Source organism: Vicugna pacos, chromosome 4, assembly GCF_048564905.1.
Source record: "Vicugna pacos chromosome 4, VicPac4, whole genome shotgun sequence".
Lineage (NCBI taxonomy): Eukaryota > Metazoa > Chordata > Mammalia > Artiodactyla > Camelidae > Vicugna > Vicugna pacos.
In genome coordinates this window covers 75,128,649-75,150,951 of record NC_132990.1, presented here as the reverse complement: position 1 = coordinate 75,150,951, position 22,303 = coordinate 75,128,649, and the positions used below count along the sequence as shown (strand labels likewise).

Below are 22,303 nucleotides of genomic sequence, written 5' to 3'. Positions count from 1 at the left end.
AAACACGTTGGGAAGAGTTTAACGACTCCAGGCCAAAGGCTACTGGGTGAGCGGGGGAACTTGCCCAGGCTGACAGGCCTGCATGTGGCCCAGCCCTGCCACTCACCTGGGCAAGTTACTTCTCCCGGCTCGGCCTCAGCTTTCTCATCTATAAAACGGAGGACAAGAAAACCTATCCACAGCATTGTGGTGAGAACACAACGCGAGAATGAACACGGAGCGTCCGTCACAGCTTTTGGTGTGAAACTGCTCAGTAACTGCCCCTCATCCCTGCACTGGTTTCCTTTAAAGCTGCGGAGTACCCCCAACACCACTACCTTGTGAGTCAACAGCGTGACACGGCTGAGCCCAGGGTCCGAACCCGTGTCTCTCAGACTGGTCAGCCAGCTGAGGTTCGGCTGAGGTTCCTCCAAGGTGTGATCAGGAGGGAAGGGGCCACACACCACAGGGCACTGTGACAACGGGCTATTATTTTGGGAAACAAGAAGGGTGACCTTTTAAATTTTTAAACGGACATTCTTTAAATATGAATAATAGCTCCTAAGAAGTCTTTCTGGTGTTGCCAAGCACCCGGCTAGTGAATGACGGTATTCTCCCTCCGCGGGCAGCTGCAAATGGAGCGGTTTCTGTCAGCACCCTGTCACTTAGAGTCAAGGTACACGCGGGCATCTGTCAGAACACCAGGCAGCACATGGGACTTCAGGATCAGGGAAAGATGACGACGACCCCCCAAAACTTGAATCCAGCAGAAGAAGGCGGAGACACTGAAATGCTAATGTTACGCCCAGCTCCGTTTCAGCGCTGAACACTGAGCTGACACTCCTGGCTCACCACGAGATTACGTATCAAAACACCCCTCGGATGAATATTGATGGGCTAAGTGAACATGACTGCTTATCATGGGCTTTTAATGAGCTCCAAGTGTTTCACAGCAGCCTCTCCTCCTCCCCACTGTTCAACTACCTGAAATCATGACAACTAGCAGAAGGATGAAGGAGCCAGATTCTGGACAGTTTACATACTATCAAAGTGGGGTGAGCAAGATGGCCCAAGGGGCATGCAAGCAAACCACCATAATTTGGATTTAATTCCTACGTAAACCTTTTAAGTATCTATTTTTGGTATATTTATAGTATCCATAATATATTTGTACAGTAGTGTATGTATATATGAGTTGTATATTATTTTTAAAATTAATATGGGTACATGACGAAAAAAAACTGGGAATCATGGGGGGTACAGATTCTGCTGTGACTCAGCCTCCCATAATCCTGGCTCTGCTCTGTCCCTCCCCATGTGCTTAGCGTGTGGTCCACCAGAGCATCCCTCAGGAGCACTACAAACCCAGACGCCTGGCCCACCTCAGACACTTCCACTCAGCTGGTGCGTAGCAGAACCCAGACTTCCGTTTTTTGGGTTTTTTCTGAGGTGAGGGAACTGCCACCTCAGAGCAGCCTAAGTCAGAGTCGAGCCTGGCACACAGGAAGCACTGGATCAGCGCTTACTAACGTTATTTCTGGTAACATCTTGAGACCCCTCCTGAACCACTCGCGTGGCCCTTGCTAGTCTGGGACCAGCACCAGATTCTGTCCTCAGAGACCACGAGGACACCAGCTCTCCCACAGGTATCTCCTGGTTCCTCCGTTCCAGTGAGCTTTTCATATCAGTGCTTTCACAACAAGCTGCTCTTCGTTTGGTTCAATATTTATTATGGTTGTATTTGCCCTGCAAGAGCAACCACAAATGCTGTGAATAACACATGGAGGGGTGGGCTTGTCCTCAGTGGGTTTCGTAAGCACCCATGCCTATTCGACTAGGCTCATGCCAAAGCCACAGGCTCCTAAATGGTTCTGGGAGGGGAGGTGCTGTGGGAAAAGGGAGAACCCTCCTCTTTTTGAAGCTGGATCACTAACATGGGGTCTCCCTACGCTTCCGTGCAGGTTCCAGTCACTGCTTCCCATCTGCCTGCACCGGCCCTGAGGGCTGACTTCCGGGGCCTCCGGGGGTGGGGACGTACCAGTCTCTCCGGGGCCCTTGGAGTGGGGCGTCTCGGGCCCCTCGGGGGAGTCTTTGTGTTCAGCAGCTCTCCTGGAGGTTCTCGTCTTGGTGGGCAACTCTGGGGCCTGCAGCAGAGGACTTGCAACCCCTCGCACGCCTTTCTTCCCCAGTTCCTTTTCCACTTCTAAGAACCACCAAAAAATCAATAACAAAACCAGCAGTCGTGAGTAATGATGGCATTTTGGTACACTGCTCTTCTTTTTCTTTTTTAGACAACAGTAGTCATCTGTACACAGTTACGGGAAAGAGACAAACACGCTGAAGAAACAGCACTCGAGTAGTTTTCAGAACCCTGGCTGCAAAAGACAGAGAGCCACCTCAGCACCTCTGCGCAGCTTTCTGGTGTCAGGTACTTGCTGGCCCATGCACTCCACCAGGAAGTGAACGGAAGGACTGGGCTGGAGTCCCACACGGCCATCCTTCCTATCCCAACCTTTCTCCCCACTGCAGGCACCCCAAGGACGGGCACTTTACCATCTGATATGCTGGATTCCTGGAACATGGTTTCAAAGGCTTGGTGGATTTCAGCAAAGGAGGGCCGGTCAGAGGGATTCCACTGCCAACCTGGACAGATGAGACCCACGTCAGACCACCCACAAGGCCTTGCTAGCAAGCAGGGCGCCAGAAATTCTCAAGGGAAAGTCTGCAAATTAAAGCAGCATTCCATCCTGTTAGCCATCTTTTGCTCTGACTGCTACGACAAGTTAAAGTGATGAATGCTACTGTGTCCTATTACAGACACTAAGAATTTGAAAAAACTTGATATTGGCAGGAATATGGATCACAAAACCCCCAGAGACACACTGATAGCAAGAACTACATTTACAAACACATTTTCCCCAACCTGCCTCTGTTAAGTGCAGAGAATTACTAAGCCAAATAGCTTGCCTCCTATCTCGCCCTTACTTCACGGTTATCAAAGTCTGCATCCCTCATCAGTAAAAACGTGCAAATTAAAACAAGATCACCATGAGGATTAAGGAATGGCAGAGCCCAATGCAGGAGGACGCAGGGCCCCTCTCATGCACTTCTGTTGGGAGTAAAAATTCTTATAAGCTTTTTTGGAAACAATTTGGTAAAATCTACCAAAATTTAAAATGCACACAGCCCTCTGAACCAACAGTTCAACTTCTAGAAATACTAACATGATGCACAGAGGTATACATATGAGGGTACTGGTTCCTGCCTTGTTTATAATTTTAAAAAGCAAACAAATGTGTTAAACAACCAAATGTTCATTACAAGAGGGAGGACTGGATGAATGATCCCTGAATTACAGACAGGGAAAGATACGCCTGTTATACTAAGTGCAAAAAATGTTGAGGGAATAAATTTTTCTCTAAATATTATATATATATATATATATATGTACTATGTATATAAGTAAAACCAAATAGATAAATGTCACCTGGAATATTTACCTATTATATCAGAAATTTGTATTTATTGATGAGAAACCCAGGTTCGATACCCATCAGTCTCATTTTTGCACTAAAAATAAAACAAAAAACTCTCACACATAAATACTATGTATAAATAAAGGTTTACAGAAACACTGAAATAAGTTAAAAAAAAAAAGTGCCAAACTGTTTGCATTAGTTGCTCAGGAAGAATGGGAGTGAAGAGAGGAAACAGAATACTTTAATGTTGCACTTTACAGGTCCCCCCCCGCGCTGGGATTTTGCACAGCGCCCACAGATTATCTCAGATCCAGCAGTGGAGGCTCACATGCTCGCATGAGTTCGTAGACCTTCTCTGGGCAGCCTTCTGGGCGCTCCATGCGATAGTCCTTCTCTAGCAGCTCATACACCTGGGACAGGTCAATTCCTGGGTAAGGTGACATGCCATAGGTAGCAATTTCCCAAAGCAACACTCCAAATGCTAGGAGAAAAAAGAAAGAGAAAGATTGTTCAAGATGAGTAAGATTTAACTACACATTTAAAATTGGTCAACTGTGTAGCAGACATCAGAAGTTACACCCTCAGAAGCAGGTCAGGCACTGACATTTTACCAGGCTCTTAATTACCAACAGCCTAGGACAGAAAAGCACAGAATGAGGCTTTCCCTTTACTCACCCTTACCGATTAAACGGGACTGGGTCAATCAGCCCCTCCACGGTCTTTTACGCAACGTGACCATCTTGTTGGGAGACGTGGTGGAAGGCCCCTAGGACTGGAATTCAGGAGGCCATTTCTACTCATAGCTCTGTGATCAACTAGCCATGTGCCTAAGACAGGCCACCTCTCCTTTCTGGGTGTACGAGACTATCCCTAAGGTCCCTTCCAACTCCAAAAATTTCATTAAAATCTTACAGAATCCTTGAAACTCCAGGCCTCATTACGGAACTAGGACTCCTTGGGCAAACGGGTGATTTAGGGGTGGGGCAGAGAAAGAATCTGGAGCATTTTATCATTCCAGACAGCACAGACACTATTGAAGACTACAGGGCTTTGTCAAAAGTACCAGGAACAACTTGAAGTTCCCGTTCACCAAAGATGAGACAATCTGAATAGAATAAGAAAAATAACTGCAGTGGATTAATCAATAATATAATCAAATATTTAAATCCAAGAGTTCATAATATCACAAAAGAAAAACAACAAAAACCTAGATGGTCACCACTGGAGGGCATTAAGAAACCAACTAATTATTGTGGAAACTGGTAAATAATGACAAGGAAGCAAACACTTATCCAGTCTTTCCTACATGAACTGTATCCCTACTGTAATGAAACAGCAGATGAGAGGAAATCTCTTCTTACAGAAGTGCTGAGCTAACCGATGAATAAGGAATGACAGAATTAGAGAATTATCATTTGGCAACTCCTAATAATAAATTAGTGGATCTGGGCAGAGAGAGAAAATCACAAATTATGGACCTACTGATGAAAAAGCACACCACTTTTATTAAAAGAAAAAGTACTTTTATTAAAAGAAAAAAAGCCAAACCCGAATGTGACCAAGCTGTCCATATCCAGCTACCCATTTACTAGGAACAGTGAAGACTAAGGAACATGTTAAATCACACCACAGGGGCACAATGAACAGAATCCAGAATGTGGCAAACTTTAAAGGGCAAGTGACAGAACTTCTTCAACAAATAAATAGCAAGGGACATAAGGAGATAAAGAAGGAATTTACAGATCAGAGGACACCTCAGGGTCACTGTTAACTAATCACTGTATTCTGCGGGATCTGTATTCCCATCCCAATTCAAACAGATTGTATATATGTATATGTATATGTGCATATATATATATATATATATATATAAAGGTATGACTTTTATGATTTAATTGGAAATCTGAACACTAACTAGATACTCGATAATATTCAGAAATTAATCTCAATTTGTGGCTATGCAAATAAAAAAGCCATCTTTAAGAGACGTATATGAAATACTTACAGATGAAACATGATGTCTGGGCTTTGTCTGAAATAGCAAGGGTAGGGGAGTGGGCAGGTGCAGAGGACGTGAGGGCACCACGGGTGATGAGGGTAAACCCTGGGGAGGGGCACATGAGTTCATTATGCAACTCTGTCTTCTTTAGCATATACTTAAAATTTGCATAACAAAAAGTTCTTTGAAAAAAGTAAAAATAAAATACTGTCACAGGAGGCTTCAGAGGGCCGTATTCTAGCTAAAGCCCAAGCCAAACTACAGGGCATCCTCTCACAGAGGAGGACTGGGTGCCTGCAGGGCTGGTTAGCTGCCGCCGCAAACCTACGCAACAAACTGGGAACGAAGACATAAAGACAGTGAGTGGGGGTAAAAAGCTAAGCCGAATTATTTTGGAAGAAAAAGCTCACTCTTGCTTCATTTTGGAGAGAAAACAGGGGAGAAATGATTTTAAAATGAAGAAACAAACAAAAAAAGAGAAGTAATGAAAGAACAAAAAAGAGGAAGTGACAAAGCAAGAGGAGAAAGACAGATGAGGAAACAGCCCACTCTGGACGGGCAAGGATGAGACTGGAGCAGCGGCGCTTACCCCAGACGTCTGACTTGATGGAGAACTTGTTGTAGGCCAGGCTCTCAGGTGCAGTCCACTTGATTGGGAACTTGGCCCCGGCGTGGGCTGTGTAGGTGTCCCCTGTCATTAATCTGCTCAGGCCGAAATCAGCCACCTTCACCAAGTGGTTTTCCCCTACCAGGCAGTTTCGGGCAGCAAGATCTCTGGGAAAGGGAAAAGTTTGTCTGTCAGAGCTGGTGGCTAGCTTTCCAGCTTCACAAATCCGCCACCGTTGAGCTTATAAAGGTGCAATACCGACAATGGGAAAACGGAGTCCAGTCTCTCTGGGGAACAGTGCCTGTCCCTCTGCACCCACCTGAGCTCCCACCACGGTGAGAGGCAGCAGGGGGCAGCTGGCCCCACGACCTGGAGCAAGTCAATTACCCTGGGACTCAGTTATCGCAGCCATAAAATGAAGACAATAATAACAGCGCTTAGTCTTAGGGCTGTTGTGAGTCGTCAGAAATGAACAGATAAGGCACTCTGACTGATGCCTGGAGAACAGTGTCACCTAAGTGTCTGCTCAGTTACTGCTGCTCTATGCGAGGCACAGGGAACAGTCCTCCATCTCGAGAAACATATCAGAGTGTCTCCGCTTGTCCTATCCAGACTTGATAGGGCAAAAATTTAACAAGCCTGTAGCATTCTTTACCCAAACTGTATCCCCTACTTTCCTGTTTCTCCTTGATGTTTATCCAAATGTATCCTATAAATTCTCTCCTATATAATCAGCTTCCTCTTGCCTCCTGATTCTCCCAGAGAGGCAGGAGTCTAATCTTCGGTTCATGGACGTTAACCATGAAATCGCAAGGCAAACAGGAACGAGGAATGAGAAGAGGCACCAGCTCCGGGCGACGGCGGCATGAGAGCCTGATCATCAGCAATCGGAGAGGAACTAAATACAGGGGAGTTGTGCCTAACAGGATTTTAGTAAAGCATTTTAAGTCTGCTTGAATGAAGAGAGAACAAACCTAGCTGTGCAAGACAAACCGGGAGTCAAGAAATCTCAATTTGCAGCCTCAGAGGGTTCACTTTCTTGAGTGACAGGAGCATCTGAAGCAGGCTCTCACGAAGCATAGAAAATCTGTCTTACAAGGAACCGCCAGCATTTCACACATGCTACTCTTACTCCTCACTATGAAATCTCATGTACAGGTTTCATACTTGAGTTAATTGGGTAGGAAAGGTCACCACGGTGGCGTGGAGAACATCTTGTATAAAAGACTCCGGCAAAGCCCGTCAGGCTCTGTCCTGCACAGGCCATCACTCTGCTAGGAAGCCCTTTCCACCAGCAAAGAATGTGAAGACCAAGATAATTGTGGCACACTTGAAGGTCAAAACACTCTAGGCTTTAAAAACAGCAAAGACGCTTAATTTAGAACTGCATGTACACAATTCTGACAATTGCAGAAACGTCCTTGAACCAGCTGACAGTAAGTTAAGTGGAGAATGAAGTGATAATAAAGAGAAGGGAGGGGACACAGGACACAGAAACAAACCCACGTGTGGCTGTTACTGAGCGCCTGTGTGACAGCAGTGCCGACGGCTCCCAGGAAGCGGTCATTACTGACGCACTCCAGCCTCGGACCGACAAAGAGCGCTCTACTTAGAGGAGCTGTGACTGTCAGAAGGGGCACCTTTTATAATCTTCAGTCAATGTTCCACTTAGACCAAAATGGTTCCCGAGTGAAATGTTCCCCAGCCTGAGATTAACTGCTGTGGGTCCAGGGGCTAGGCCTGGCCGAATTCAGTCCTGGACACATGCCCAAAGCCGGCTACATCAGAAACCTGGCATCTGCCAGGTCCAGTGAGCTGCCAGCACTAAAGTCAGAGACTGAGCCGTAAGCCCTTGCAGGCTGGGGCTTTTTCTGAAAGGATGCTGGGCGACCGGTGGGGAGGCCGGCCTGGCCAGGCTCCTACCTGTGGATGAAGTTTTTCTTCTCCAGGTACTCCATGGCTGATGAGATCTGAGTGGCCATGTACAGCAGCACCACAGCGTTCACCTCCTGCCGGTTACACTCTCTCAGGTAATCCAGCAGGTTCCCATAGGTCATGAACTCAGTGATTATATAGAATGGGGGCTCCCGGGTGCAGACCCCTGCCAACAAGACAAGGGCTTCAGGGTGCTGCCCTTCTCCCAAGTGAACAAGTATCAAACAGACGAGCACTGAAGAACAAGGCTTTGGAAACGGACTTGGACTCCGCCCTGTGTCCTGGGCCCAAGTTGTAACACGGTCCCACGCACTTGTGGACTGAGATTATGTTCCTGCGGGCAGGACGTGGCCACGCCCCTTTCTTCCTCTCCAGCCAATGAACTTCAACAGGAAGAGGCTGCCACTGAGTTCATAAGCAAAGTCCGGGCCACATCAAACTAAATCACAGTGAGTTTTCCCTCTAATGGTTACATCTACTTACAGAATCATGTCTGTGAAGGAACTCTTGAAATTCTTGTTTCAGAAGCCAATTTGAAATTTGCAATTTACTGCTTCTGGGTATTAATTTAAAGCAGTGACATTCTCTCTCTCTCATGCGTTCACGTGCGCGCGCGCGCACACACACACACACACACAAACACCATCCCACACAGACCTCCTTTCACCAAGGGCTGAATGCTGGTAGAGAACAGATGCCCAAATCAGAAACCTTAATGCAGTGAGCCATTCATCTCTTCTCTAATGGCACCTGTATCACCCCAGAGGGTTTAATTAAACGGTCTTCTCTTCAGAGCTCCACACACTCACCGAGTAACTGCACTAGATTAGGGTGCTTGATCTCTTTCATTACTGCAGCTTCTTTCAAGAACTCTTCCACCTCCATGGTATCCTCCTGCAGAAAAAAAAAAGTGATGAAATTATTTGAGCCAGGAAAGTGTTTATGTGGGAAAGTACAACTGGAATGGTTAATACAAACTGGAGCTCCAACAAACAACCATCCTGGTCTATTAGTTTCAACCACGACATTGCTCTGGACAGGTTCCAAGGTGGCCGGTCATCACCCCAATGGCACAAAGAATTTTCCCCTTTGGGGCTGAACTTCTGAATTCTCATCCGGAGCAATACACCAAGGTTGGCTTGTATATGCTGGTGACTTGCTCTGGTGACCCTGTGCAGACTATTTGTTTCCATCACCTTGTAGAGTTTACGGGAAGTAAGGGAGATGTGCACAGGTAAATATCGCAAACACAATACTACTTCTCTAAGGAACAGATGGTTTCCAAGGGCTCTTAAAATGCTTCACCATCTGAAATGCACCTGATTAAAGAGAAGAGACCTTGCTGACACAAAAAGATCTATAGCACTACCAAAGAACAGCGCCTCAAAATGCGGCAGAAACAGAGGGTGCTGAACCTCTTAAGAATGCGGTGTCATGGGGCTCTAAATGAAGTGATCACTGCCACCTGTCAGGCCAATTACTCAGACTGTAAGACAGTCCTCACTAGCTGCTCCCTAACAACGGGTTCGCAAGTACCATCCGTACACATCACGTTTTAGCAAGTTCACAGTACTTAAGCGCCAAGGGGAGACAAAGATATTAGCAAATGCCCAGACAAATGTGATAATATTTCTCCACTTCCTCACATATCAGTCTGGAGCGCGATGGGGCCTGGCCCCGTGGGCTTAACATCAGGTTAGAGCCTGGCTGTAGGCTTACACGGGGTAAACGTCTTTTTGACTTACAGAACCTACCATCCTCTGAACTGACCGTCAAAACAAGGAGCAGGCAGGTGGGATATGACACAGTCTCACTGTGAGAACCCAGCTAAAAAGGCCGAGGAGGAAAACAAGAAACCACCCTCCAAGTTTCAACATCAAGTCTGATTCTGTTTGACGAGCAAGACTGCATGGGAGACGGGGAGTGAACGTCATGAAACTAGACTACCCCAAGAGGAAAGCGGTATTGACCTGCTTTTAAATGTGGAAGCTCACGTACACTGTACCCGCCCCTTCGGGAAACCAAGAGCTAAAGCGCCGTACTGCAGCACTCACCCACCGTGGCTGCCCAGTCCCCGCCCCGCGCGTGGGAAAGACTTCAAGGACCGGCCAACCTCGACGTGGCGCTTTCTTGCCTGGGTCAATCACGCACACAAGCAAAGCATGACCAGTGAGGACGTGCGCCAGCCCAACATCACTTCACTTAGGGTCTGCTGAGACTGAGACTCAGAAACAATTTATTGCTCTTTAAAAATGGTGAGCTGCTCTTAATGTCAATTAAACATCTTCTGTAGTCTTGGTGTCGAGCTGCATGGGTAGGAAAAGAACACATCCCTGCCACCACCTCATTGGCTGTTTAATTCTTCTGAGTCCTCTCTGCTCCTTAATATGCTCAGCAGACCATGCGGTTTTCGGTGCAGAGTGCTCTGATTTACCAGGGTGACACGCTACTGTCAAAGGCTGGACAGCAAATGCCTGTCAGAACCAGGCGAGTCAGTGCCACTCACGTAAGGACCAGGGCCTTTAAGAATCTTGCTCAGCCAACAATATGTTCAAATAGTAGCTCTCAAAGGAAGCTTTCCAGACTTAGAGTGCTGCATAATGAACCATGCACAGTGAAATCCACTCAGAAATAAGACTGCGCTTGGAGGTACTGACTCTTTTCTGCAAGCGTGTTCTAGGTCTTGAGAAGCATGGACATGCGAAAGCAACACTACAGCTTTCAGAGGTATCCCTCCTCTCTTCCTCTCTTCCTCACACACATGTGCATGTGCGCGCGCGTGCACACACACACACACACACAAACACACACTGTGGACAGTACAAATAATTCCTTGGCTTTTTTTCTTTCAGGACAATCGGTGTGAACTTGTCTCCCCCTGCTGGAATCAGACCCGGTTCAATGTATAATTTAAACTAACAGCATCCTGCAGCTGTGTTAGACTGGAAATACCCCTGATGCTATCCTATTATATTCCTTTAATTTTATTTAAAATTTTTCCATCATCTTTTTGAAGAGAATCCTTCCATTTATACAGTAAAATAAAACTAACTCTGAATAACTAGGGCGAAGGCCACACTTTGAGGAAAAGCTGTGAATTTCAGCCTTGTCTGTCAAGGAGGGAGATGGCCAACTGGCCTTTCTTGACGAGGGCGGGCTGGCTGACCGGAGGTGGGTGGACGCTTCGGCTGGCACAGCAGACTGGTCAGGAGGACGCCTGTGGGAAACACCGACCAAGCTCTGCGGGGTAACCGCAGTAAGTTACCTACGTAACAGATAACAGGTGAGCTCTGCACTTGTCTTCTCATCTACAAAACGCAGACCACAGCAGTACCCACCTCTCGCACAGGGCGCCGAGTGTGGGGCCAAGGACACGGCCAGCACTCACTCGGTGGTACTCGCTTGTATTAGGACAGCTGCTCTCTGTTTCTGAGAAGCAGACTAAACGTACTGCTTGTACAGAAGGTGGGCTGGTTCTGTAATTAACATGGGGGTTTTTTCCCCTGTTTTTCTGACAGATACGTTCCTCCAGACTCAACATCTCACAGGTATTTTCTAACCAGCTTCATCCTCTTTGCTCAATGGTCTCATCCCAAAGAGGAGGAATTCTACAGCATAAAAGAAAACACTATTTTTAAAACGGCCCAGCACCCCACTGTGCGGCACAGGTTTTAGCGCTCGCCACTCCTCCCTCTTGGTGGGGGGGGGGGACTCCTGGCTGCAGAGCAGGCCTTGTGCCTAAGATGGATCAGTTTCCACATCTGTTTCCGGTTCCTACCCGCTGTCAGGGGAGCAAGGTTACAAGCACGGTGAAGCCCGCCCTGCACCTATCGGATGGGCTGGATCGACACACGGAGAGATGCAGCGGTTTCTGAGCTAGACTGAGGAAGGTGGTTGGTTCACTAACCAGAGTAGGGACCTGAAGCTTGAGCGAAAAGTCCATGAGAAATATCTTACAGAGGAACCCCACAACTCTGGTCCTCAAGTACTACACTGTATCTAGCCCCACAGCCAAAAGGGAACCCACTGCAGGAGCCAAGTGTGATGTGGCAGCCGTGGGCTCTGAGTCGCGCGGACTCTCTCCCCAGTGCACAGCCCCCTCACGAAGTCAGAGAGCCACTGCGTGTGACTGTCCGGTGTCAGTGCTGCATGGAGCCCTTCCTTCTCTGCCATTCCTGGAGCTCTCCAATAAAACCAATTTCCGGGGGGGATAACAAAAATACAACCCAAACCAAAACACACTGCGCTGGTGAGGGTAGGGAAAACAGGAGTGCAAATTCGTATGAGTTCTTTGATCCAGCACTACTTGGAGACGCTGACCTACCAGGATCCTCTTCCATGTGTGCAAACAAGGAGACTCCCTATGAACCGTACTGGAAGGAACACAAGTGTCTACTGAAGGCTGGTACCTAGTAAAATACATTCATATGTGCACTGTTAAGGAACAACTGTAAGATACATCATGGGGCAGCGTCTGCAGCATGCTGCCGTATGGTTAAAAGATACATGCACGTGGACTATTACTGGAAAGACACAAAAATCAAGGGTGGAGGATACTGTGTGTATATATTACCTATTTGAAAAATAGGTAAACAATTAAGTATAATTTTTAGTATCATGTTGTTTAGTCTCCAGTCATTTTTTGAGTACAATTTTAAGTCTCAACTTTTTAAAACAATGTTATTTTTTGCTATTTTAATAGTAAATTTGTCAGCTAGCTTATGAGTCAACCTTAATAACATAATTAGATCAACAGTAGTCTTTTCCAAATTCTATTACTTACACAACTGTTTTATAGAAAGAAAAGTGACTTACAAAACTTCTACTACACAGGTCACCTGAAACTTGGGGTTATTTATACCTGACAGTTGGTTCTCTGAGACACATCCTGCCTGTAACATATAACCTAACATAAGTGTATGGGTCAAAATTCAAACTAGCAGTTTCCCATCGGGGGGCCTTTGCTGTAATTCCCATTTCTCATCCACAGGGGTCAACCTAGTGCCCTCTCTTTTCCCTTCAGGTCTCTCTCTGCCCTGAAGGTGCCGGACCCAGTGCCAGACCCAGTGCCGCCTAGCAGATCAATAAGGAGTGGTGGTTAAAAGTAGGGCCTTGCTCCCCCGCTTGTTAAGGAGGATCTGGTTCTGTCCGCTGAGGTGCCAGCAATATCAAAAAGGCAGGACAGGGAGGCAGGAGGAGACTGAGGCTCCAGTGCCTAGCTGGGGTCCGGCACAAAGAGGGGCTTGGTGAGAACTGGCTGAGCAAATAGAAGCTTGAGCTAGAACTGCACAGAATTCCCAAGGAGTTTTCAGGAGAAAAGCAGATCACAGCTACAGCCTCTGAGGGAAGTGAACTGGATGGGGGTGTGTGTGTGTGATTTTTAGGATGCGTAACTGTGGTTCATGTGTATTTTTCATGGTGTATGAGGAGGAATCAGAACCTGAGTAACAATTTAATAAAAGAAGAACTGGGCTTTTGGAGCAGGATGCCTGGGTTCAAGTCCTGGCTCTGTCGTTGTTGCCCACGTAACTAATGCCAGGCCAGTCACTTACCCTCCCTCTGCTTCAGTTTTCTCAACCTTGAGATGGCAGCAACGTCAGCAGCCTTCTCTTAGGGTGGCTGTTAAGGATTAAATGCGATGCTCTATGTGAAGCATAAAGCACTCAGACTCTGGCAGGCAGGGAGTAAGAACTCAATATTATGTTAACCATCACCCCCATTTAGAACCACTCAGATTCTCAGCTTCTACAATGGAGATGAATGCACCAAATGCTGATACGGAGCTATTTGGTAAGTGGGAAACATACTGTACAGACGTTTTCTGTGCAGGGTGAGGTAGAAGGAGGGATCATTTATTTAGGAGCTGCTTAGTACCATGTTTTGGGTTAATATATCCTAGAAAATGACACATTCCCTTCCCCCTAATTAGCTACTGCTTGGAATGAGTAGTCACAGAAATTTATGCAACTACATTCTGTGATTTTTTATGAACTGTGGGATCATAAGTTAATAAGGCTCTTAGGGGAAATCACTAAAAGTATAATAAGCTAATAACATGTCACTAGAGGAGTATACTCTAGAAGGCACCCATTTTGAGATTAATTCTGATGTATTGGTATAAAAAAACCACCACTGAGCTCCAGGGGGTCCCTCCTCTAGAATCCCCCTCCTCAGCTGTTCAGAAAATAATGCCACAGCACCACTACTGGGCTACGGTTTCCCCAAGTGCAAACTCCATCTCTTTTTGAAGTTTTTAAACAAGTCTTTTCTGGACTAAAATCGGGGGTGTTCTGTGCTTTCACTCTTGGTTTGTTTTGGCAAATCCTGGCCAACGTGCGGGTAATGCTGGGCCTCCAACAGCCTGGCAAGCTGGGCAAGCGCAGTTTCCCTGGGTCTGGTCCTCAGTCGTGGGCCAAACTGAGACACCGGAGCACAGGCACACGCCTCTCCCTGCTCCCGCCCGGGCTGTGGGAGGCAGGGCAACGGCTGCTTAGCTCATTCTAGGGCTCGCCAACACAGCCATCCTTGTGCAAAGAAAACCCAATCATCTTACTCCTGTGCATTAAACCTTTCAATGCACCCCACTGCCTCCAGGATGTTCCCCCAGCTCCACAGCCGGGTTCAAGCCCTCTGTGAGCTGCTGTGCCCTCTCTGCCCTCTCCCTCACCCTCCTGGCCCTGTTCCTCGGGCCAGGCCCTGCTCTTCCACCACGGGCCCGCTCACGATGCCCTTCGTGCTTTGGCCCCACCAACAGAGTTCACAGGCTCCACTCTCCTCCCCACGTGGAGCCACAGCCCTGAGCCTGGGCCTCTAGCTCAGCCCTCCTCGCACTGCACTGCAGTTGCTGTCAGACGTGCCCACGTCTCCTACTGACCAACCAGACGATTCTAACCACCTCGACCAGCCTGATGGGAAGAGCTCTGTCCAGTGCATTTTCACAATTCCAGTGTTAAGGAATTTGATAGCTGCTTATTAAGTTAAAAAAGAATTCTATCTAGAAAATATCCAGGAGTCCTTAAGGTGACACCACATCATGCCACCACCACTCCTCCCACCACACACACAAATCCTGCCCCAAGGACCAAGCTAAGGGGACACAGTCAATATGAATGCCAAGAAGCCACCTGCGGTTTCTAGGACTAAAGAATGCAATCTTTTCTCTAAAGTGTCACTTCATATCAACCAGAAATCATAATTTCCATTTTACTGTGCCTCTGAGGGCATCAGGGGAGTGACCGAGTCCCCAGAAGGCAGAGATTCTGGCTGCGTGCACCTAACCGACCTCTAGGAAGTGCGCACACACTTGGGTGCACCTTTCCCAGTGGGGCTGTTTCACTTCTTCTTCTCTAGTAGCTGCAAAAGGGGCTCCCTCTCTCAGTTTCTGTGCACAGGTCAATGTAATTGGAGTTCATTTAAAACAAGTGAAAATCACACAGGTCAACACTAGGGGACACTCTTGCCATAGGTAAAAACGGGGATCACATCTTGAAGGAGGTGGAGGACGACACATGAAAACCTCTTTCCCTTGGCATCCTAACAACCGCCCGGAAACTACAAACACCAGGCATTCGCTGAGAGTGCAAGTCACAGCGACAAAGAACAGACAGTATCTGCGTTAGAAGCCTCCCTGCTTCCTTAACGCCCTCCTAGTGGAGGCGGCCCCATGCTTGAGTTTCCACAAGTCCGGACACATGATAGAGAGACTAGAACCTGCTAGAACACTCAGCGCACTTGACTTTCAAATCTACCAACAAAAATCCAGATGAGAGCCAAACACATTTTGGTTAAATCTCCTTCTTTCAAAACTCAGATTTTCTACCCCCACTCTCTTAACGCAATAGGAAGTGATCCAAATGCCACACAAACAGAACGGAAACCCACAGCTTTAAAACAACCTTGCCACAGAATGAAAAAAACTCCCTCGAAATGACTAATCTTTTTACACCAAAAACCACAGCACTTCTCAGCTCTCAGCATGTGTGGAAACACAGACGGCAGGAGCTGAGAGTCGCCCTGGGACCTGTGCACACAGGCAGGGACCTGAAGGAGCATCACCGCGCACCAGCAGACGACGGGCATGGCTAACAGAGGTACCCGGAGCAGTGGTGGCGCTCACAGACATCTGACCGGGTGGTCCCAGGCTTACCTTCAGGGTCTTCACGGCCACCGTCAGGCTGTACTTCTTCCACACGCCTTCATACACCTCCCCGTACTGGCCTCCCCCCAGCTTGTGCTTCATCGTGATGTCCGTGCGCTCCATCTCCCACTTGTCGTAGTTGGGGGACACGCCGTAGACGGTGGGTTTGTTGCGCTTGGGGGCCGGGTAGTGGAGGGTGGTGATGAGCCCGTCTGCCACAGTTGAGTGATGATGAACCAGCTCGGCCAAGGTGTTGAAGCGGCTCTCTGAGGACACGTAGAGCTGAGGAAATCAGGGCAGCCTTCAGCCCGTGGGGCAGATGCAACTCAAACAACTCGACAGGCCAGCTTTACTGAGCCTTCATTTAATGCACAGCAAAATCTCAGATAAACGACTCGCTCTCTACACAGGACCAAGTGTTTAGAAAATCACTCACACTGTTTCTCCGCGAAATCCTCCACCTGCTTAATTTTCACATGCCTGGTTCTCTGTGACCATTCTGAGCCCAATGTGAATGTCCATGAAGTATCCCTGACCATCTGGCACCAGTCATCACACTCGTCTTACTTCTCTGCACCGTACTCACCACTAGCTGATCATTCTGTTTACCTGCTTGACGATTATCTGCCTCCACCTACCAGAATGTCAGCCTCCTGAGAACTGGGCCCAAAGCTGTCTGTTTTAATTCTGTATCCCCAGTGTCAAGAACAAGGGATGAGCATGTAAGAGGTACTGAATAAATGTTGATTAAATTAAAGAGTAGAACTCAGTATTTGCTGATTGGAAAATAAAATAATTTTTTACAATTGAAGTATAGTTGATTTACATTGTTGTGGTGGTTTCTGGTGAACAGCATAGTGATTCAGTTATATATGTATATTTTACATACACACACACACACGTACACACACGTACTCTTTTTCATTATAGGTTATTACGAGATACTGAAGTAGTTCCCTGTGCTATACATTAGCACTTTGTTGTTTATCTAATTTATTTATAATAGTTTATATCTGATGAAAATAATTTTTAAATAATTATGTTTATTATCTAAAACCTATAATTACATAGTTACCTAGGAATAAATAGTGATCAGAGATGAAAATCACTAAACAAAACATAAACCTCCTTCTCATTCCTACCTCTTTGACTTGGGCTGAATAAGAAGCATCAGAGGCCAGATCTGCAAAGCCCAGCAGCATGCCCTGGCGGGAAGTCCGTCAGCGCTCTCCTGGAACTGAGTGGGGCCTGGAGGGCTGCACAGGGTCATACGCCTTCCCCAGCTCAGGGAAGCAAGGAGGAGGGACAGGAGACACACATGCACGTGAGTCCTAACTGAGGCCTACGGCGGGTGCGAGCCTGCACAGGGAACCCCCTCCGCATGGAGTTCTCATCTGGACGCTGCAAAGGGGATGAAGGCAAAGGCGCAGGCTGGCGGAAAGCAACAATGGGGATGGTGACAGCTATCTTTGTTCTCCTGTCTCTTCTTTAATTTGACTCAGTGATGTAGTGAGGGAATATTTCCTTACCCAAAACAACTCACATTAAAATTCACATACAACATCTGGGCTCCAGGCACATAACTGAATCTACTGGCTCACTAAGGGCAGCCAACAACTGCTGAAGGTGGAAAGCACACTTAAAATCAGAGCTAGGTATTCGTAAGACTTGCCCAAACTGCAAAGATGTCGGAAGGAGGTATACAGATTTGGGACAGCAGTGATGCCCGAGGCCAGAAGGACGAAGAGGAGCAGGATCAGGTAGCTGATTATTACTCAAAAATGAAAAGGGAAGAAAAAGGCCGAAACACATGTCAGGCACGAGGCCTTGGCTGTTGGTTATGGTAGGTTCCATTACTTTCTGTTTGTAATATTAGATAATAAAAATACTTTAAAAGGAAATAACAGCAGATATACAAGTGGATTCCATCTATAAACCTCAAGAGGGTAGGATTCCTTAACAAAGAGATTCTTTCTTTTCTTTCTCTTTGTTCCTTTCCTTCCTTCCCTGCTTTCCTTTCTTTCTCTCTCTCTCTCTTTCACTTGGGGAAATGACTATAAACAATTCCTTTAAATCAAACTTTGGGCTTAGAGGTTTATAATTTACAATTTTTATGTAGCAATCCTACTAAAATAAAATTCTGAGCGACCTAGGAACAGTCCAGAAGGATTTCGCAGCTCTGGGGAACTTGTCCCTCTAGAAGACGGTGCCTTTGAACAGCAGGACCTTTCAGGGTGAGGAGGTGGCCCACCAGGAGGCCCCACTTTTGTACCTCAGAGCCACGAGGAGAAACAGCTAAGTGAACCGCCCTAGGGAGACACCAGGGGTCGTGCTCAGGTCTCTGAACTGCATACCAGAGTGCTGGGCGCTGGGGGGTAGGGGGGCAGAAGTCAGAAGTCCGCTGAGCCTGCCCTCAGCTTAATGCCCACACACTGACGACCCGGCACTCTCATCAGGTGACTCTAGTCACCAATGCAAGTGCCGTTCAGAAGGACCGAGCGGGGGCAGAGGGAGAGCTCCTAGTCCCCAGCCCTCTCTGGAAAGGCCCTCAGTTGTCCGACTGCTTCACTGCAGGCTGCACGTGCCCCAAGCCCTCTTCTCTCTGGCCAGTTAGGTGATGGGCATCTTCCCTGTCGAGGAGTGAAAAGAGGAGAGAAAAGCCATTCCAAGAAGGCACCCCCTGGAACCAGAGCTCCCCTCCCACCTAGGAAATCACTAGCATGGCACAGGCAAAAGAGCCCATTTCACTTGCTGGGCTCCTGGGGCAGGTCACCTGGGAGCAAGGCTCATTACCTATTTCTCCCTGTCAGCTTGAAAGGCGCACTCCTCAACCTAAAGATCAAGTTCAAGTTCACCCTACTGCACAGAATGCTAATGGCTCCCCTAAGCCCTACTTTATGCAGAATTTGCTCTTGGTCTCAGCTGATTCCCTTGCAGGCTCCTTTGTTAGAGATTTCAGAGTTATGGGAGGTTTCTGTGAATGGGCAAACTTTATCCTTTTTAATAATTAAATTTACAGACCCTGAGACTTAGTTCATCTTTCCACATAAAATTTACATACCGACACTTATTAAAATATTGAAACTACTCTCCCTTAAATGTACTGTGCAGCCAGCTTCTAACAGTCACGTCTGGTGGCTTCCTTCTGAGTAGGGCTAGTTTTTGAGCAGCATTTTGCTGGCGAACTGGGTAATCTTCATCAGGAATTCATGGCATGTTCACAGAAGAAAGTGAAATTAGTGTTACGAAGGGCATGTCATTATGCTATGCACCCAGTTACACAAACACTCTGGGTGCTCAGCCAGGGCTGTGCCTCTTCCTAATCATGCAGGGACCTGAGAGAGAGGACTTGTCGAAGAAATTCACCAGGAATGACAGCCAGACTCACAGGCTCAGTGGAGCCTAGGCTTGGGCACCTTCAGCTGCCTCAGACCCCGGAGTCCCATCTCGGACATTCCCTACAGGCTGCAAGGCCCGGAAGCCACGTCCTCCCACCCCACCCCCGGAGCCACTCACACACCAGCAGGAAGGCAGTAACTTGATAACTACACAGTACTTAGCGGTAACGCTCCCAGTCTCCTTGACAAGGGAGAGTCAGCCATGGTTTAGCGAGCGGGTTTTCCACTGGGATGCCTACACCTGCTGAGCCACTGTCAGGGCAGGTAAATCTTGTGTCATCAAGAGGTTACACAGCTGGTGCCTGTCCTGCCACCTCTGCTAAAGCTTAAGCCCAAATTCCACTCATGTCAATCTAAACCTGTCACTTCAGCAGACCATAAAAATAAATGTCAACTGGGCACCTCTTGAAGGAAGGAAGGAAAGGAAAGATTCTATCAAGGTCCATACGGAATTGTGGGGCTTGGCAGGGGCATCTCACCGAAGTAAGTAAGGTATAATAAACCAAGAATGACTGGGGGTGGGGGTGGAGGAGGAAACCCAGTCTTTAATTCCGGACAGTGGCAGAGGATTCCAAACTCTAAGAAAGCACCGAGGAGAAGCAAACCCCAGCATACCTGAAGATTAAGACTATGAAGACTCCTAGGAAACAGCAGTGGCTCAGTCTGGAATGGCCCTTTCAAGAGTCTAGCTTGGAACTCCCAGAGTCCTGGGCTCTGGGCCCTGAGCCCTGAGCCGGTGGCCCTGAGCTGACTGACCAGCCACAACGGCTGCTGAAAGCTTAGGAACACGGGGAGGGAAGTAAACCAGAGCCAAGAGGGTGGAGGCAGAAAGAAATCCCTTGGGGCCTCAGAGAAGAATCTTCTAAATTCAGTTGTTTTCTAAAGATTAGCTGATTTGAAAATAAGAATTAAACTTTTTCAACCCTAGGCTCTTCCTTTCACCAAACTTTAAATTTTCCCCCTTAGAAATCCAAAAAAGATTGCATCAAAGCTCTGCTATGTGAGCAGCTTTTTTCAAAGCCAAGCCACACTGCCTCATGCCTCGCTCTAATACCGCCCCCAATCCTGATGCTGTTGCACTCATTCCAGGCACATGATCCCACCCAACACAGCCCCCTCAAGTGTGGCCCTCAGAGAGAAGCCTCCGCAGATGGCTGGCCTGACGACTCCGTGGGCCGAGAAGTCTCCAGGTGCTCAGACAGCTGAAGGGAGAGTCTCCGCCAGGGAGGGAGGAGGGAGGCGAGATGCCTAGGGCACTCTGACGAGCTGCCCAGCAGTGGATACTGCCTGATCAAGTGATACTCCCTCTATTCTACCTGGAATGAAAGGAACCCACCTGGCACATACCAACTTTTAGACAGAGCGCTTGGCTTCCTCGTCGGATGACTCTCAAATTCTACAGATCGTGTAACCACGCAGGCCTTGCTCTCCTCCTCCTTTTAACATTTTAGACCAGCCCCCAGCTAATAAATTGTCAAACTAGATCATGCCTGCCTGCATCTGCTCCAAGGATGCTGATTAAACAACTCTAGGGAAAAGAAACCATTATCCCGTTCAGCACAAACCTCAACCGATTCCCGTGGTGCAGCATGACTTGCCTTGGATAAACAGCACAGATGGGAAGCAAGCTGTCAGCTCCAGGAAATCACCTCCCTCATGGGCAGTGCACTCTGGAGTTCTAATTCACTAAAAAGGCACCCCTGTGGTCTGAAGGCTAGGTTTCAAACAGCCTAGCACCCTGGAATTCATCTTGTAGAATGGAAGGACCCAGCTCCAATCTGGGATGTGAACATGACCTGAAAAGCAAGCTGATGAGGCCGATCTCTGGCCTCGTATCAACAGTAGACTGTGCCGTCTGTCGTGCAGACTACAGTGCTGGTATAAAAGCATCAGACACTGGCAAAAAGGACTTCAGCCTGAAGACTTTGAGACGTGTGGAAAAAGCAACAGATAAGAACATTGAAAAAAGAAACGTGTTGTGCATCTGTGTGGGATAAATGAATGTGTGAAGACAGCCACAAAAGGCCAGCAAGATTAAGACTAGGGGACGAGCCCTACCAGATACTAAGACATGAGGCCATAACAATGAAAAGTCGAGAACTGGCGTATGAATAGACAGACCAATGGAAGAGAACAGAGGGTAGATCAACAGACCTAAACACACATGTACATTTGGTATATTTCAAATTACAGGAAAAGATGAGTTTAGTAAATGGCATAGGAAGCACTCAAAATTCGACACACGCATATTAAACAAAACGTGATGGCATCTTTACCCATCAGTGACAGAGATGTTATCACAAGTCTGATGGTACACTGCTGACGAGGGTAAGGGAAACACACCCTCACAGCACTGCTGGTAAGCAAACCCATTTGTACAGTTTCTAAAGAAAGTGGTATCTATACAAGCTTTTAAGGCACATAATCTTCAATCAGTTCTAGCAACTTATCTCGCATACGCTTAGACTGTACACAAAGAATGTGCAGTGTGCTTTCAAAATGCAGGTCATGACTCACTAGTGGGTCTAGGAAATAAGTTTAGTGGATTATGATGAGAATTAAAAAAAATGAAACAACAGAATGAAGCAAAAAACTATCAGCATGCATTACATACAGTAAGAGTAAGCGGGATTTCATGAACTTTCTGATACTAGTAAAGCTTTTTTTATGGTGGGCTGAGATTTTTTTTTTTAAAGGTTTGAAATCAACCTCATAACAGCATTATTTATAACAGCAAAAGATTGGAAACAACCTGAAAGTCGGCCAGCA

At 47.2% G+C, this 22,303-nt stretch overlaps 1 protein-coding gene across 6 annotated transcripts in view; it reads right to left on the bottom strand.

Moving 5' to 3' along the window:
- ABL1 (ABL proto-oncogene 1, non-receptor tyrosine kinase) overlaps nt 1-22,303 on the bottom strand; it is a 123,177-nt gene that overhangs the window by 3,662 nt on the left and 97,212 nt on the right. For 3 of the 6 annotated variants that reach the window (XM_031677672.2, XM_072960301.1, XM_072960303.1), the window contains exons 4-11: nt 16,146-16,418; nt 8,809-8,893; nt 7,988-8,165; nt 6,047-6,231; nt 3,787-3,939; nt 2,533-2,622; nt 2,018-2,182; nt 107-148 (exon numbers count right to left, since the gene is read on the bottom strand). In XM_031677672.2, coding sequence (XP_031533532.1) covers nt 107-148; nt 2,018-2,182; nt 2,533-2,622; nt 3,787-3,939; nt 6,047-6,231; nt 7,988-8,165; nt 8,809-8,893; nt 16,146-16,418 — 1,171 coding nt within the window. The remainder of the gene's footprint in view (nt 1-106; nt 149-2,017; nt 2,183-2,532; nt 2,623-3,786; nt 3,940-6,046; nt 6,232-7,987; nt 8,166-8,808; nt 8,894-16,145; nt 16,419-22,303) is intronic. The other 3 variants (XM_006216615.4, XM_072960302.1, XM_072960304.1) reach the window with 1 other exon arrangement.